Genomic DNA, 17189 nt, shown 5'->3' with positions numbered 1-17189 from the left:
AACTGTATAGAAAACAAAAGATCTCATATAGTTTGGTAGTATATATTAAGGTGTTTATAATCTTAGCCAGAAAATTAAAAAAACTTTTAGTATAATATTTCACTAAATTTATGTTTGAAACCATTGACCCATAAAAATGTATAGTTTTAAAATATTTAGAAAAAAATATTTTTTGGCAAGAGAGAATCTAACAATCTCTTATTACCATTCCCATTTGACAATCTTTATTGGTCAGCATGTAATTACTAATATTTTCCAAAACATTGTCGCAGAATCGGCATCGGCGAATTTTTCTTTGTGAAAATTTTCCGTGATATTCTTGAAGGCGAGTTAAAAGGTTCGATTTTTAAATTTAAATGCGTACGATTTCAGTGTCTATTTTACCATGATCTGACGTGCGTGGCACGATTTTGTCATAAATTTGGGGGAGGAAATTTTTGTTTCCATTCAAGAAATTGTGCTGGATCCCAATTTATTAAGTTACCAAACGAGGTCATCATTGAATAATATCTATCTGATTGTGGGTTGTGCAGAGTGTTGAATTTCTTGAGTCTATTATAAGTAAATTGTGAAATACATGGGGAACTCCATGTGCATTATGTGCAAGAAAGATGGGTAGGCACTGGTTGATTCTTTTTGTTTCGTTTTCATGTTTCTTGATTTCAACAATGTGTGCGAGTGATTGCTTGTAATTTTGGATGCTCGTTGTTTGTGGCAGGATGTTTTTTAGCTCAGCTGTTGAGGAGCTGGATGCATACTATCCTATTAGACCTGAATGTCAAGCTGATGCTCCCCGGACCAAATTTAAGGCGCGGGTATGGACAAATGTTATGCTTGGATTTCCACATTTTTGTAATTTGATTAGTAATTGAGCAACCTGTGTCGGACATTGGATATGATCTCTTTGTGCTGGATGTAGGAAGATGTTTTAGTTCTTTATGTTTTTAGTGTAGCTTCTTCTTCTTTTTTCTCATATAGTTCAATTTATATTAGCTTTGTCGTGGTAATTAAGGAATACAGTTTACTTCATGGCTTGTGATGGACGATATCATAATACATGATCTGTTTGAGAATATGAATGTCTCCTAAATTTCAAATTTGATATTTTGTCGTTGTTATGGTCATATTCACCTATCCAAAATCATTTGTAAAATCTTATAAGAAATGTAATTTGTGGAACCATACCCAAGTCTTCAGTAATTCATGGTATCTAAGGGTCATGCAGTTGGTCTTCTGAGTCAACAAATTTTCTAATGAGAATCCTTTAATTATTTTTTTTGTTCCCAGAATCAATAAATGATGATTACATATGACGGGGAGATCATAACCACTGTAGATATATTGTATTTTTTGTTTAAACCCAGCATATAAATAGAAAATACTCATTATGCTCTTTAATTAGAGGTGCACACACTATCATATGCATTAAAAGCCAAACTACCAAACATTAGAAAATTACTGGTCGATGGGTTCAACATTATATAACAATCCACAAAATATGTAATGATTCACGTATGAATGCTCAGATTCTTTATTTCTTGTTCATCCTTGTCGGGGGCATGGTAAGCATACCTGTCTATTTCATTTCGTTATATTATATGATGATATGACTTATTTTTTCCTAATATTATCCATTTATGGGGACCACACTTTTTTATACCCTTCTCTCATGCCATATTTACAGGTAGGCAAGACTCTCGGTCCAAGAAGATGGAATGCAGCATTTTCTCAAGATGGTCATTTGGATATAGCAGGTGTCCTTAGAAGAATTCAAAGAGGGGTAAGTTGAATTTTGTGTGGCTATACCTTGTTATTGCTCATTGTAAGTTTTGGATGCCTTCTTGGCAATTAACTGGCATTTCCGAATAACTTATATCAAGTTGAATTCAGAATTCACTCCTGCATATTTTCATGGCCTAAACCAAAAGGCAACAAAGATAATATTTTTATACAATTGTTGGCATGTTGCACAACTAGGAATTGCTGATTTTGTTTTTCCTTTTTTGGTTAGGGCATTCATCCGTTGATTAAAGGAGAAGTCTGGGAGTTCTTGTTGGGTTGTTTTGATCCTAACAGCACATTGGATGCCAGAAATGTTGTCCGACAACAGAGAAGGTATGAAAGTCAATTTGTTTTATGACTTAGTTCTAGAACAGCTGCATATAATTGACTGAGTTGAATTGATCTACATCACATCCAAAATTCCTTTTCTGTCTATCCTACATTATAAAAGTAGAACCAATTTCTCTGGAGAATTCATCTTCAGTGAATTCAAACATCAGTTGTATCTGTTTATACTCTCAGGGAACAGTATGCGGCTTGGAAATCCGAATGCCAACAGCTGGTGCCTGTAATCGGCAGCGGAAATCTTCTCACAACGCCTATAATTAATGATGATGGCCACCAAATACAAGATCCTTCAGTTAGCATTAACGACCAAGACAACGGTTCTCTGTCAAATGGTGGCTCTTTAGATCAAAGCATGATCCAGTGGAAGCTTGGATTACCTCAAATCGGTCTGTATTTAGACATAGCTTAATTGACACATTTAGTTTTTGCTGAAGCTTATTTTTATATGGTCTCGTGTTGTGTCGACCATTTTTCCGACATTCTCATGCATATTCAGTTATCTTTTACAAAGAATTGAAGCACTTATATGTTGTGATCTGCATGCTCTGATGGAAAAAATTAGTTGCAGTATTGTGTTGCCTACAGCAATGTGGTGTTATAAATGAGTTTCTGTGACGACTGGCCAAAAATAAGGTCTATATTGACACGAGGATCTCTAGATGATTGAACCATATGGTTGGGATTTTATACATTTACGTCAGAATATTGTTGAACAATGGGCACTAAACCATTTAAGCTTTTAGAAGAAGTGACTAACCTTATAGGTATCACGTGGTAGGCTAATGTTGAACAACTATGGTTCTTGGTCTGGTTCCCAAACTTCCATACTTTAACTGCATGTATGGAGCGTAATGACAATAATCCTTCAAAGGTAATGAAGAGAGGATATTGAAAGTGAAAGATTGACACAAAAGGCAGCCTATGCACCCATACAATATATGCACATTTTAGCCACAAATAGTGATGGTCTTGGTGCAGACATGCGCCTCTACTCTACTCCCTTATTATCATGTAGAATTCGGAATTCCCACTTTCTTCCCTGCCCATCTGAAGTTTTTGTCAAAAATGATTTTAAAGTATGCCTATTTATTTCTGATTCTCAAGTCTAACATAAATTATGCTCTAGGTTTGGATGTTGTGCGGACAGATCGTGCTCTTGTTTTTTATGAGAATGAAACTAATCGGGCAAAGCTCTGGGATATACTTGCTGTCTATTCTTGGCTGGATAAAGATATTGGATATGTTCAAGGTGATATTTCATGTACCACAACTGTTATTGAAGCATCAACTATCTAGCCGTTATTTTATTTATTTTATTCCCTTGATCAGGAATGAATGATATATGCTCTCCGATGGTTATTCTTCTCGAAGATGAAGCGGATGCCTTCTGGTGCTTCGAGCGTGCAATGCGTAGGATGGTAGACTCCCTTAGTCTTAGAAATGTTCTCATTTATATTATATTGAATCTGATATAATTTCAAATGATTTACCATAAAGTCTGGTCTCATATTAATTGATGAATATCAATTTATATTAAGATGATAGTAATCATGGAACTGTGTCTTCATCCTTCTGATCGGATCGAAGTTGACTAGATTTTTGTTAATCTGCTACTGTTAATTTTTTAATTGACTTCTGCTTTATTGGTCATGCAAAATACATAGCATTTGGGTAGATGTTAGAAAAGCAATGATATCTAGAGCATTAGCACTGTTTTCTGTTTTTGCCCTGTGATACACTGGGATTAGGATCTTGATTCTATACGATATGAATATTCGCAGGTGTATTCTTCCTCATCTAAAAATAGCTTAGCTCATTTAGTGACGATAACCAAGAACACGATTAGGACGTAAACTGGCTGGGTTGGCAATTCACTGTTTTTAAACCCCCAGTATGAAGTAAAAGCCATCTCTTCCTTTCTGTACATGGTAAGCTAATAAGTGGGATAACCATGTGAGAGGAATGACTTCTCAGTTCTCGAGTTACAGGTCCCTTACTAATAAATAACTTTTACGGTTTAGGAAAGTTATTGTCTCACATAAGCCAGTAGATAAAAAGAGAACATGGAGTTCCTTTAGAGCATTCTACCGTGGCTAGAGGCTTTCATTTGTTATAGGTCTAGGCTTGTTCATTTGGGCTATGTTTTTTATTCCTTCAAAATTATAGATATTTGTGAGTATTTATTTAGCTTGTGAGAACATGGAGTTCCTTTAGAGCATTCTACAGAGGCTAGAGGCTTTCATTTTTTATAGGTCTAGGCTTGTTCATTTGCGCTATGTTTTTTATTCCTTCAAAATTATAGATATTTGAGAGTATTTATTTAACTTGTGGTCTTGCTTTGATTCAAGTGCTATTATGAGACTTGGCTGTGGAAATTCATAAATCCCCGGCATGTTTTTTCCATGGATCACAGCTCCACGCCAAACAATTCCTATTTTGGGAGTGCCTACCTAGAATCAGCTGGACTGTTTTACTGTCCTATGGATTGCTGCTAAATTTTACTTAATGCTCTCAGTCATTTATCTATAAAAATCTGTTTTCTTTATTTGTTTTAATAAATCTAGATTAATAATTATATCTCTCTTGCTTTTAAAACACGTTTTCCATCATGTTTTTAAAGAGGGAAAACTTCCGTTGCACTACAAGTTCCATGGGGGTGCAATCCCAACTAAGTACTCTTGGACAAATTATTAAAGCTATTGACCCGAAGCTCCATCAGCACCTTGGTAAGTCTGGTTTTGTTGTTAGAAGTTCTTTCTGAAGCTCCACCTTTAACTTTTTCATCTCTTCCGAAATGGCACTGGTAAAATATTGTTAATCACCTCATATCAAGTACTTTACAAGCTTCTTATTTGCCACCATTAACAATACTTATTGGATATAGCCTTTAATATTGCCTTCTAGTTTTATTATGTGTTTCAATTTCATCCCGTTAACATTTCCAGTCTGATGTTTATCTTCCTGAATCCCTTTCTTAAGAATTAAGATATATCCTCATGATTATTCCCTCTCTCAGATTGGGGAACAAAGATGCTACAAAAGATACAGACTTTGGAATAGAGTTTTTTGTACCAAAACCTCATGTGAAATATTGAAAATGTATACTTCACCTTCATGAAAAAATTAAATAGGCGTTCATTCCTTGATTTTTTTTATTAAAATTGCAATGATTTAGCCATGCTAGCACGATTTTTTAAACATGCGTCCATGTTGTAGCTAAAAAACCAATTTTCGAATAATATTATTTCAAATGTACAAAAATAATCTTTTATTGATCTATAATAATTTTCAGATCCACATAATATCTCCTTCGGAATATAGTTTTATAAATCCACACAACAAGGTTGAGCAAAGAAACCGTGGAATCTTCGAGCAAGAAACCATGGTTTCATGTAAGTGGAAATTTCTACTCAATGTTGGGCTTCACATTGGTTTCTTAGCCGCAGCACGGATGTGTTTTCGAAAAAACACGTTAGCAAGGGTAGATCGTGTAATTTTTATAAAAGTCAAGGGCTTGGACGTCTATTTAATTTTCATGAGGGTGAAATATGCATTTCCGACACTTCAGAGGGGGTTTTGGTGCAAAAAACTCCTTTGAAACGTGAACTAAGAATCTGCAAGATATAATCTAGAACTAGTCTCTGGCCTCTCTCTCTCAAAGCACACATTCAACTTCTCTGATCTTATGCCACATTTTTCTTTGACAGAGGAGCTGGATGGTGGGGAGTACTTATTTGCAATTCGTATGCTCATGGTTCTTTTTCGCAGAGAGTTTTCATTTATTGATGGCCTGTATCTCTGGGAGGTAAACAAAGTCACACACCTTCTTTTGTTCAAATACTTCATCAAACCTACAGAAATCACTGATTCTTACTCGTTTTTTCATTGTTTTACTACCCAGAGTTTGGGTACCAAACTAGATTTTGTCGTATTCATTATTCATTTTGTTTTCGTTAGGCTCATCGGCCCTTTTTACCTCTACTTGTGTGGGATATTCTGTCGTATGAATTTCTGATTGTGGCGAAAAATTTGTAATTCAGGTCATGTGGGCCATGGAATACAATCCAAGCATATATTCATCATACGAGTCAAGTGACTTAATTTCTTCTCAAGCTCATCAAACCGAAGAAATTAAAGCAGATAACAAGCTGCTGAAGCAGTGTGGAAAATTCGAGAAGAAGAACGTGAAAACAGGATTGACGGACCAGAGGGGCGCTCTCGCTGTTTTCCTAGCTGCTAGTGTACTTGAAACAAAACATAAACAACTTCTTAAAGAGGCTCAAGGCATGGATGATGTCGCTCAGGTACTTCTTCTACTTATAGTATTCACTTTAATTTATTTAATCAGCCTCTTTTAATATCTGCCAATATGAATTTTTGTGATACCATTACAGATTTTGGGTGAAATCACTGGAAATTTGGATGCTAAAAAGTCATTGAACGCGGCACTGAAAATTCACAAGAAGTATTTGAGAAAGGCAAACTATATTTTCTTGCAACATCATCTCCATATTGTCTACCTGCTAATATCCAGCATATATACCTTTAATATATTTTCCTAGATTTCTTATTTTTCGCTGTTAAATGCAGGCCAAGAAATCTTACTATCCGTAGTGGCAGCATGGAACCAAGTCATTGAATCAACAAACTTGTCGTTTCGGATTTTATCATTTTATTCAATAATATCCCTATTCTTTCAAGCGCTTCAGGTAATCGCTCATTGCGCTGGTTCACTCTTTACAAATAGTTGTACATAAGATTCTGGTTATGAGTTCTTCACTGTAAAGAAAAGAAGCTCAAATTCCCTGATATTTTTATTTGCGTACCGTTAATATTCACTTCCCTCACATCAATGGCGAGGGAATTGTTTTGGGATAGGAATTATTTATATTAGCCAAACCGGGCAATTGGTTCAGGTTTGGCGAATGCTTTGGTTTCTTCTATTGTAAAATTTCCTGATCGTGTGGTAAATTACCCGTTACTGCTCTGTGTTTGTTGAATATTATGCCAAACTAATCATGATCAATTTAGTCGTTGTTGTCGCCTCTTAAATTCAAACCACCGTTATAGTCAATCCAAATCTTATGTAAACTGATGTACTAGAGCACATGTAATGATATAACTTTGTCCTTGGGACAGTTTTTGTGGCATGATGGACATGTTACGCGGTTTCTATGCCAAATAGATACGGCTACACTAGGTGTGGCATAGACCATCTGATATCAAGGGTTCTACATGAGTTAATGTGGGTTTCTTATTAGTTTTGGGATCCAATTTGTCCCTCCACCAAAATTATCATTCTCAGTGAAGTATAGGAGTATAGTGTGCCTCAAAACATGAACATGATAAGAATAAGATTCGCATTAATCTTCAAAGTCTCCAAGTACTAGATTTCCCTTATGCAGGTTCCAAATGTCCCAAATCACTTGGGGTGATGAGGTTCGCATGTTTCTACATAACCCTACCTGAATTGAATGAAAATCACTCAGATACAGTATATCATTTTCTTTGTAAAGATCATCAATTAAGTGAATGATTTTTCTTTTAGTCATTCTCTTATCGATATACAGTTATCTCTAAACCGATGTATCTAAGTGTATGTTTGATTAAACCAAAACTCGTGTCGTGTCTCGGAACCAACAATGATTTGGTATATTTGGAATTTTGTTGTCATATAATAAGATGAGCTTGTAAAAGGGCTGGCATGGAATTCAGAGTACCAAACATGTAGTACACATATATAGGAATACAACTGTAGGGTCATCTCCAACGTCACACCTTTATTTTTTGGCAGAGTTCCTTCAATAATAGCCTCGATCTTACGTATATTTCTACCATTTTTGTATGTATTGAACTTGTCATGCATTATATACCATTTTCTTGAAATTACAAGGTATAAATATCCCGGATCAATTATCTTTTTGGGCATGCATTTTATTTATTTTATGTCAACACTTTGTCACCATTATTTGTTATGGCATCAGGATTTCAAGGACAGATTGATGTAAAGATGAATATGTCAAGTCCCCTTCAATCCATAAATAGCTGGATTATTAGGCACTAGCAATAACTATTTTCCATGCATGCCATCATAAGGGCTGTCCCAAAAAACCAAGATTCTATCCAAGATTGCCAAATTATTGCCAGTGTTTTGATTTCAAGTTATTTGCTTTACAATAATAATAAGTAGCATGATGCAAGAAATGGATGGCTATGAAGAAAATTGAACATGAAGTACCATAAATAGATCTCTAACTACATAATTTCCCTTCTCCCCCAACATTTGTAACACTTGAATCTAACAAGATTTCCTATTCAAAATTCAATTTGTTGTAGGCAAATTTGTACAGATTTCTACCCCAACCCTTGTTTTTTCCCCCTACCAAAAACAAGAAAACACAAACCCTAGGGATATCAAGGCATAAGAGCTATGTCTCCTTGGATAAAAATTGTCAAAGAGAAGGGCAGTTTGGGGAATATTTGGCTGTCTGCACACTTTCAGATGCCCCAGCACACCACTGAACTTAGCAGACCTCAATCCCTCGTCAATACAAAGGTCCGAATTGCCCTCCAACTTCAACTTTTTCCCAAGTTTGGACACAAGGTCAGCAGAAAATGGAACCCTTCCAGTCAAGTTATTGTTCTCCAAATTCAACTCTGTAACAAATTCCAAAGCCCCAAATTCCTCAGGCACTATCCCTTCAAGCATATTGTTATCAAGCCCTAAATAGCACACTTTTTTCAGAGTCACCCCCATTGATTTTGGGATATTCCCAAAAAGTCCTACCCCCGATAGCCCAATCCCAAGAATGCCCCCAAAATTTCCCCATTTCTCCGGAATCTGCCCTCCAAGAAAGTTCCCACTCAAATACACTTCCTTCAAGCTTGTCAGCTTGGACAAGAACAGTGGCACTCCGAAGTTGCCAAAACGATTGAAACTCAGATCAAGAAACTCCAAACTGTTCAAGTTCTTGAACATTTCTGGGATTCTTCCTGAAAACTCGTTGTAGCTTAAATCAAGCTTCAACAAATCAGTCAAGTTTCCAATGGATTCTGGCACGCTTCCTTTGAACCCGTTTTCACTCAAATCAAGAACCCTCAGTTTCTGCAAGTTCTGAAAAATATTCGCAGAAATCTTACCTTCAAACTTGTTCCTCGAAAGCGTGAGCTGTTCCATATTTATCAACTCGCCAAACCCTCGTGGGATTTCGCCTGAAACACTTGTTCCTGTCAAAACCAACCTCCTCAAACCGCTGAAATTACCGATCCTGCCATCCAGAGACCCGGATAAACCTGGGTTTTCGACAAAAACCAGCTCCTCTAAAGAGGAAGCTTGAGAGGAAGATAACAATGGTGAGAAATCCGGAAATGGAATTTCTTTTTCGGTGAAGCATTTATAGAAGAAGAGCTTCTTGAGGTGAAGGATCGGGGTTAAAAGAGAAGGCTGGAAGGTGGAGTAGGAACCGCAAGGAGGGTTGGGAGAATAGTCGGAGACGTATCCAAAGCTCAGCTCCGTCACATGGGCCGTGACGGCGGAGGTGTCGTAGAAGTAGTCGCAGACGATTCCGTGTGGGGCGGAGGAGCACATGTCATCTGGGAAAAGCGTGCGCCAGGGAATACCCGAATTGATGGATTCAAGAACTCGGTACACCGCTTCTTGCTCCGCCGCGCCGAGCGGTGGCTGTGAAGTTACTGAAAGGAGCATGAAGGAGACCGATGCGAGCAAGAAGAGCAGCGGGGAAGTGAGGGTAACTTGTGCCATTGGAGGAATCAAAAAGCTTGGAGTGCTGTTCAAAGAATATGGTTAGCAACGTAGAGAGAATTTATATTGAGAGAGAGGGAGAGGGGTGGGAGTGGGAGTGGGAGTGGGGGTGGGGGTGGGGGGGTTAGATATATATATAATATATATATGCTGCACACCTACCTTACAGACCTATGTGAGCACCAATGAAGTGTTACTCACTCATTGGATGCGATGAAATATAAAAAAATTATGTATCCAATGGGTGAGCGACATCTCATCGGTGCTCACATAGGTGTGCAGCAAGNTATATCTTGAAATATGAAAATGAAGATTTTAAAAGGAAATTTCTGTCAAATCCATTGCGAATCATTGAATGTACAATTGTGACCTAATTGTTGTTTGCTTATGATATTGGACCATTTGGCTTATTTGTAAAGTTATGTTTGTTGGGACTTGGGAGGGGGTTTGGATGAATAACAAGGGCAAAATTGTCTTTACGGTTTGGAAGGTGAACTTAAATTTTCTAATCTAATATTGCGATTTCCATGTTTCACACGACAATATTGCTAAAAAAATTTTCCCATTTTTGTGAAAATAATTTCTTAATAAGGGCAAAGTTGTCTTTACAGTTTTGTATCATTCAAAACAAACTTCTTTGTTTGTTATATGAGAGAAATGAACATTCAATTTCAGATGCTAAAGATAATTAGAAAATCTGAAAATTTTAAATTTATTTGTTAATATTAATGTGGAACTATTTATTTTATGAATATTGTTAAAAGGTACATTCATATGTTAACTATTGTTATATCACGAGATTTTAAAAGAATATTTCTTTCTTGTTTTCAATTTGAATAAAATAAATTTTTCCTCTGAAAATTAAATTTCATAAATATTAGTTTCGAATTTGTTTATATTGTCTGTTATGCTCCAAAATAGAAAATGAAATAAACTGACGTAGATTGACATTTCATGATGCATGAGTTCATTTCTTTCTGTATAACATTTTGTATAAATTATATTCTCATATTTCACTTGAAAGATGGAGTATGTCTCTTGTGAGATGGTCTCACGAATTTTTATCTGTGAGACGGATTAACCCTACCGATATTCACAATAAAAAGTAATACTCTTAGCATAAAAATTAATACTTTTCATGGATAACGCAAATAAGATATTCGTCTCACAAAATACGACCCGTGAAACCATCTCACACAAGTTTTTGCCTGAAAGATGAATGAACGTTTTTGTCTTCTGGAACTTAGATGAATTGGTGAAAATGTGAAAAAAATACATGTGAATTAATGTTGAGATTCAGATGAATTGGTGATAATGGGAAAAATATTTATTCATAAAAAACTTTTAAAATATTTATTTTTATAAAAACATATTATTAATATTTCTCAAAACAATTTATTTTTCCGATTAAACTTTGTGGATAATTCTTTCTGCATTTAATAACAATAAAATCAACGGATTCACTTTTCCAGTAAAAATAAAGAGAAGGAAGCAGTGGCACATACCGTAGACATGCGGCAAGCGCAGCGGCGGAGCTGACAGTGACACAGCGGCAGCCACCGACATGTCGCGGCGATCCTGTTCTTTTGTCCCTATTCACGACTGTGAAAGCGACTGATAACTGTATTCTTCCACGTGGCGGATCTTGAGTGGCCAGGCTCAGGGGTGTACGGAGGATCATGGAACAGTGCATGCGAATTCCATTTCCAGTCTCTCATTCCGCAGATCCTCGCTGTCCCGTGGGCCCCTTGTCCTTTTTCGGACCCGTTTTAAACTCTGGGTTTTTTACCCATTTACCTCCCTTTCAACCCAAATTTGTGTTGGTACGCCCGGATCAACTGAATTTTGGTTAAATCAAAATGACCGATATTTGGTTAATCTATAGATTTTGACTTTTCTAAATTTTTATTTAAATTGATGCGATTTGATTTTCGATTATTTCTTCAAAATATAAATTAGTCGAAGTTATCGATTTTTTAGATGGACTTGCATTTCTTTATCATATCGATTTGGGTTTATATCTTGGATATCTGACCGACTTGACTTACTTATAGAAAATATAACTTTATTTTTTATGTTCAAAATATTATTTTTTCTTTGCAAAAGTATCAGTTTTTTTAGTTATATAACGAAGATATATTGTGCAGCATATGCTGATTTGAATGGAAAGTATTCTATCTACGAAAAATATTATTTTTTATATCAAAAGTATTATTTTTTTATAACAAAAATATCATTTTTTTAGTTATGTTATGAAGAAATATTATGTAATATACACTGATTCAAGTGAAAAATATATTATGTAGTACATGATGATTTGACTGAAAATTATTAAACTTTACGTCAAAATTATTACTTTTCAACGTAAGTGTAAACTAAGTCGATTATATTCAACGAGATAAATATATGAGACTGTTTCATAGAATACCTACTCATGAGTTAATGTTTAGCTTTCATTTACAAGTTTATTTTGTATGTATCTTGATTTTAAGTCTTTTTTTTAAAAAAAAATCAGTTAATTGNATTAATATCTTTATCGGATTTTGATTTTAGGTCGATGGAATACCAAATCAAGTCGAACTGACGAAAAATTCTAAATTGATGGCTTCTCGAGAATTTTAATATTATGAATGCAAATGAAGTTTTATCAATGTTTTAAAAAGCTCGAAAAAGCACGGATAAGTGTGAGAAAAAAGTTTGGCTTTTTCTCAAAGTGTGAAAAAAAATTAACTCTTTTGGTTGACTATATTAAATGTGGAAAAAACGAAAATACGCGAAAAAGAACAATTTTTTTTAAAAAAATTAAGTTGAATTTTTTATTTCTTTATAAATTTTAAATTTTAATTTAAATAAAAAATATATAATAAAATACATTTTTTTTAATAAAAAAAACACCACATGTATTGAAATAAATTTTGTCTTGATTCATCGAGTTTATATGGTTCAATTAAACCTTGAGTTTTATTTGATTACGTTTCACGTTTTTTTAGAACTTTGAGTTTTATTTGGTTCAATTAAATTATATTTAAAAATAAATTATTTTGATAAATTACAATATGTTTAGAATAATTGAGCTATGATATCCTATTTTCTACTAGTCTTTTAATATTTTAAAGATTGAAAATCTCCAAAACATTTATTATAATATATCCTCCTAAAATTCAATTATATAGATATTAAAATATGTCCAAAAATATTTATTTGCATATGAAATCACATCATTTTTTATAATTGTGACAGTAAAAATATTTTACAATACAAAACATACTAATATTTTTAACTTTTATTATTTATATTATCCATTTTTTAGAAAAATATATTAAATATTTTATTAAAATATATAAATTCATATAAAAGTATAAACATAAAAAAATTATAAATTATTTAAAATAAATTTAGCCAAACAATTTTTAAATAAATAAGATATCAATTTTTTTTAAGAGGTAAATAATAAATTATTGAAATATATAATTTGGTTACTTATGGGCTTCGCTACTTTTTTTTTTTTTTTTACTTGTGGTTAATTTTTTTTATCCCAAAGCCTTAAAAATTGGACTATTCTTTCTTCGTAAAGAATGAATGGAGAAAAAGCTGCCTTCTTCATGCTAAGGTTTGGTTTTGTTCAAATGAGGAAATGCATGACTTTCCTTATTTGATCTTTAATTCTTTTTGGTTTTTTTTGTTGTGTGAAAAGGAAACTGCTCATGTTTCCTTAAAAAAATTAAATTTTTGGAGAAAAAATGTTTGTACTAAAAATATTGATTTTCCAAGAGAGAAATCATATATACCATAATCAAAATCTCTCATTTTTTGCTTTTCTGAAATATATATATATATATATCGACTATATATTCTTTAAAAAGGTTTTCAAAGTATCACTCAAGTTTCTAAAAATCGTTTTAAAGAGTGTCTTTCAAAGTAGAGGTGTATTCTCTACATAATGCCACTCGCCCAAGAGACATATGATAGAGAAATGAACTTTTTACGTTTTGGACCTGGTTTTGTGCATCTACGTGATCCAACGACTCTGCAATGCATAACGCAATGTTGTGTACTTTATAACATCCTTCCTCGAACTTTTTGGTGAAGAATGATGGTATCCCGAATTTTTTTAATATGGGAACAATAATTATTTCACTTATTTTGACGGGATTAAACTAACAATTTTATACTTCTTGTTAATGAAGAGATACATATATGGAGAGCTTCTTTCGTAATATAAGAATTTGGTCAGGCTTGATCCCAAATTAATATGAGCTCGATTTAATTTTAGAACAAACTCAAAGGTCCACAAAAAAAAAGGTGATGTAGTCAAATAAAAACGCTACTAAGATTAAAAAGATTTCAGGCGAACGCTAGTAAATATAGTCCATATGTGCAATTGTCACTTCTGCAAACCCAAAATTGTAATGGATCGTCATCTTAATCACAAACAAAGTGTTCGAGACATCGAGAAGTGTCTAAAGTAAACATTTCGACACTCAAGTCACCGACCACCTAAAAAAAGAAAGCAATTTAACAAGAGATGAAATCTTGAGCTTTGCGGGCTTGAAAATAAGTGGGCTCTTCTTGAAATCAATTATCTTAATTATTGATTTAAATTTATGGAGAGCTTCGTGAACTTAAAAATAAGTGGGCCTTTATTGGGCTCAATTGTCTTAGTTATGGATTCAAAACATAATTAAATAATTATAAGGTCAGATCCTAATTCATTAAAATGTACTTAATAATTAAAATATTTCACGACCCATCAGAAAAAAAAATCTGATAATTTAGAAATAAAATAAATAAAAACAAATATTATTTTATATTGGTACCCCGGTGCGTGCGACTCGTTGGATGTACACATAGGATGGCAACATAGCGTGTTCGAACACGCTTCATCGGGTCTTACCCGCACAAAGCGAGATGGGTTTAACACAGAGACATGTTTAAACCCGATCCATCCCTATGCACACATATTCAAACTCGATGGTCTTTTTAATTAAATATAAAATCAATAAAAAAAGAAATTTACAATTTCTGGTTATGTAATTTGCATGTTTTTCATTTTTATCATGTTGTTAGTCAATTTACCGTCTTTGTAACTCATTTAGCATATAATATTTTTTAAGTAGATCACCTTTGCAACGGTCTCACGGTTTTATATCTTTGAAACGAGTTGACATGGTCCATACTTAGACATAAAACATAATACTATTTGTGAGTCGGGTTGGATCAGATATCCATATCACAAAATTGACATGTGATAATGTCTTACACGAGTTTTTGTTATTTAAGATGATGATGAGTACGACTACTAAATTTTTAAATTTTTCGGAATTTTACAAAATTATATTTTTATGATTTTGAATTGTTATATATAGCAGTCATAACATGTGTGTAGTAAAACTTTAAGTCTGTACTTGGATCGATAGATTTGAGATGACGAATTTCAATATTTCATACCCATTGATTTCAAATACTTGAATTGCTTGGATGAACAAAATTGAAGTTTGTATTTGTTAGGACCAATGGAATCCGGATGTTTCCACACTGGTATGATATTGTCCACTTTGGGTTTTAACCCTCATGATTTTGCTTTTGGAACCACCCAAAAGGCCTCATACCAATGGAGATATCATTTCATTTTTATTAACCCATGATCTTTCTCTAGATCTTTCAATGTGGGACTTTGGTTGCATTCCAACAATCCTCCCCTCAAACGAAGTTCCACTATTATTCTCATGGTTCGAGCTTCCCCTCAAGCCTTATTTGTCCTCCAATCGAGGTTACTCCACTTCACTGCGTTGGAGCGCACGCCTTACATGAATACTGGGAGCATAGACCACCTCGAGAGTTTAATCAAGGACTTTTACCGGGAGCCCTCACCTCCTTCGTTTAGGTATCGAGGATTCTACCCACACGGCTCGATCTAGACCATGGCTCTGATACCACTTGTTAGGACCAATGGAATCCGGATATCTCCACACTGGTATGATATTGTCCACTTTGGGTTTTAACCCTAATGGTTTTGCTTTTGGAACCACCCAAAAGGCCTCATACCAATGGAGATATCATTCCATCTTTATTAACCCATGATCTTTCTCTAGATCTTCCAATGTGGGACTTTGGTTGCATCCCAACAGTATTTTGAATTTATGGATTTGAAATTTCAAATCCATAATAATAATTAAATTAGTTTGTTTGAGCAAATCCACTTGAAAATATATTTCAAATAGCTATTTCTTTTAGAATTATTTTTTTGGATTTCAATCTATTATAACATGAAATCATTCCAAATGCTCCGCTTAAATCTTTCCTCAAATCAAAATCCTTTAAGGACTAAGATATACCACTTGGCTATTGGGATGTTAGGGATGACAATGAGATTTGTCTGGCAAACCCAGGAACTTTCCGTCCTTACTTTTGCCCCACTGCCCCAAACCTGGTGGGTCCGATCCAAATTGGAGTAATTGAACCTACTAATTTTTTTCTTCAGTTTTAGTTACACAATATAACACGTTTAAAAAATAATAAAACATAAAACTTATTTTCCAAATTTATAAAGATAATATTAATGAATAAAAAAATGTCATTACAAATTAAAATCTATTAATTTATATTCAACTCGTAACAAAAGAAAAATCATAACTAGATATTTTTATATTAAACATAGCAGAATAAAATAAACTTAGTCAATACTAAAATATTATGAACGAAAGTTATCATTATTCAATATAATAAAAAATATAAATAGATTAGTGATAACACACATACATCTATACTTATATACTATTTTATAATAGTTGAGAGACTGATAAAAACTATTTTGATGAGGACACCAACTTCTCTTCTTAATCTACCCTTTTATTTATGATTAATATTAACTATTCCCTTCCATTTGTGTGCTTGGAATATTTGTGCGGTTATTTCTTCCTAATCTATCCTTTTATTTACGATTAATATTAATCATCTCTTTCCATTTTTGTACTTGGAATATTTGTGCGGTTGATTCATTGCCTTTCATTATTTAAGTACACAATGTTTTAGTCTCACGGTGTTTTAATATCATGAATGTTTAATATATTAGCCTCATATATTCATGACACACGTATATGCCTAGGTGACTAGTATATATAATGGCGAGATAGGTTCGATGTGGGTATCCTAAACGTACATTATGGATTTATTAATTTCATTGCATAACGTTCGTTTTATAAAAATGACTTATGAAACCGTTTCATAAAAGTTTTGTATACTAAGAATACCTATGTGGGGATGAGCCAAATGTTAACACATAAGTTGAAAGTGATAT

The 17189-nt window shown here is 33.8% G+C and overlaps 2 protein-coding genes across 3 annotated transcripts; one reads left to right on the top strand and one right to left on the bottom strand.

Moving 5' to 3' along the window:
- Positions 1-177: 177 nt before the first annotated feature.
- On the top strand, positions 178-7116 carry LOC140978635 (rab GTPase-activating protein 22-like). Of its 2 annotated transcripts, none has more exons than XM_073443829.1 (12): positions 178-337; positions 719-815; positions 1685-1780; positions 2012-2115; positions 2305-2516; positions 3257-3379; positions 3460-3548; positions 4751-4856; positions 5838-5935; positions 6171-6434; positions 6525-6608; positions 6721-7116. In XM_073443829.1, exons 2-12 carry the CDS (start codon positions 720-722, stop codon positions 6742-6744), a joined length of 1296 nt encoding a protein of 431 aa, XP_073299930.1. In that variant the 5' UTR covers positions 178-337; position 719; the 3' UTR covers positions 6745-7116. The 2 variants fall into 2 exon arrangements, with proteins under 2 accessions (XP_073299930.1, XP_073299929.1); XM_073443828.1 differs by lacking the exon at positions 178-337 and adding an exon at positions 464-615.
- Positions 7117-8299: 1183 nt separating this feature from the next.
- On the bottom strand, positions 8300-9965 carry LOC140979327 (uncharacterized). Its single transcript, XM_073444679.1, has one exon. The coding sequence runs from the start codon at positions 9890-9892 to the stop codon at positions 8510-8512; it is 1383 nt and encodes a 460-aa protein (XP_073300780.1). The 5' UTR covers positions 9893-9965; the 3' UTR covers positions 8300-8509.
- Positions 9966-17189: the final 7224 nt, after the last annotated feature.

This window comes from Primulina huaijiensis, chromosome 6 (assembly GCF_012295235.1).
Source record: "Primulina huaijiensis isolate GDHJ02 chromosome 6, ASM1229523v2, whole genome shotgun sequence".
NCBI lineage: Eukaryota > Viridiplantae > Streptophyta > Magnoliopsida > Lamiales > Gesneriaceae > Primulina > Primulina huaijiensis.
The sequence above is the reverse complement of the archived record's forward strand: the minus strand, read 5'-3'. Positions and strand labels throughout refer to the sequence as shown.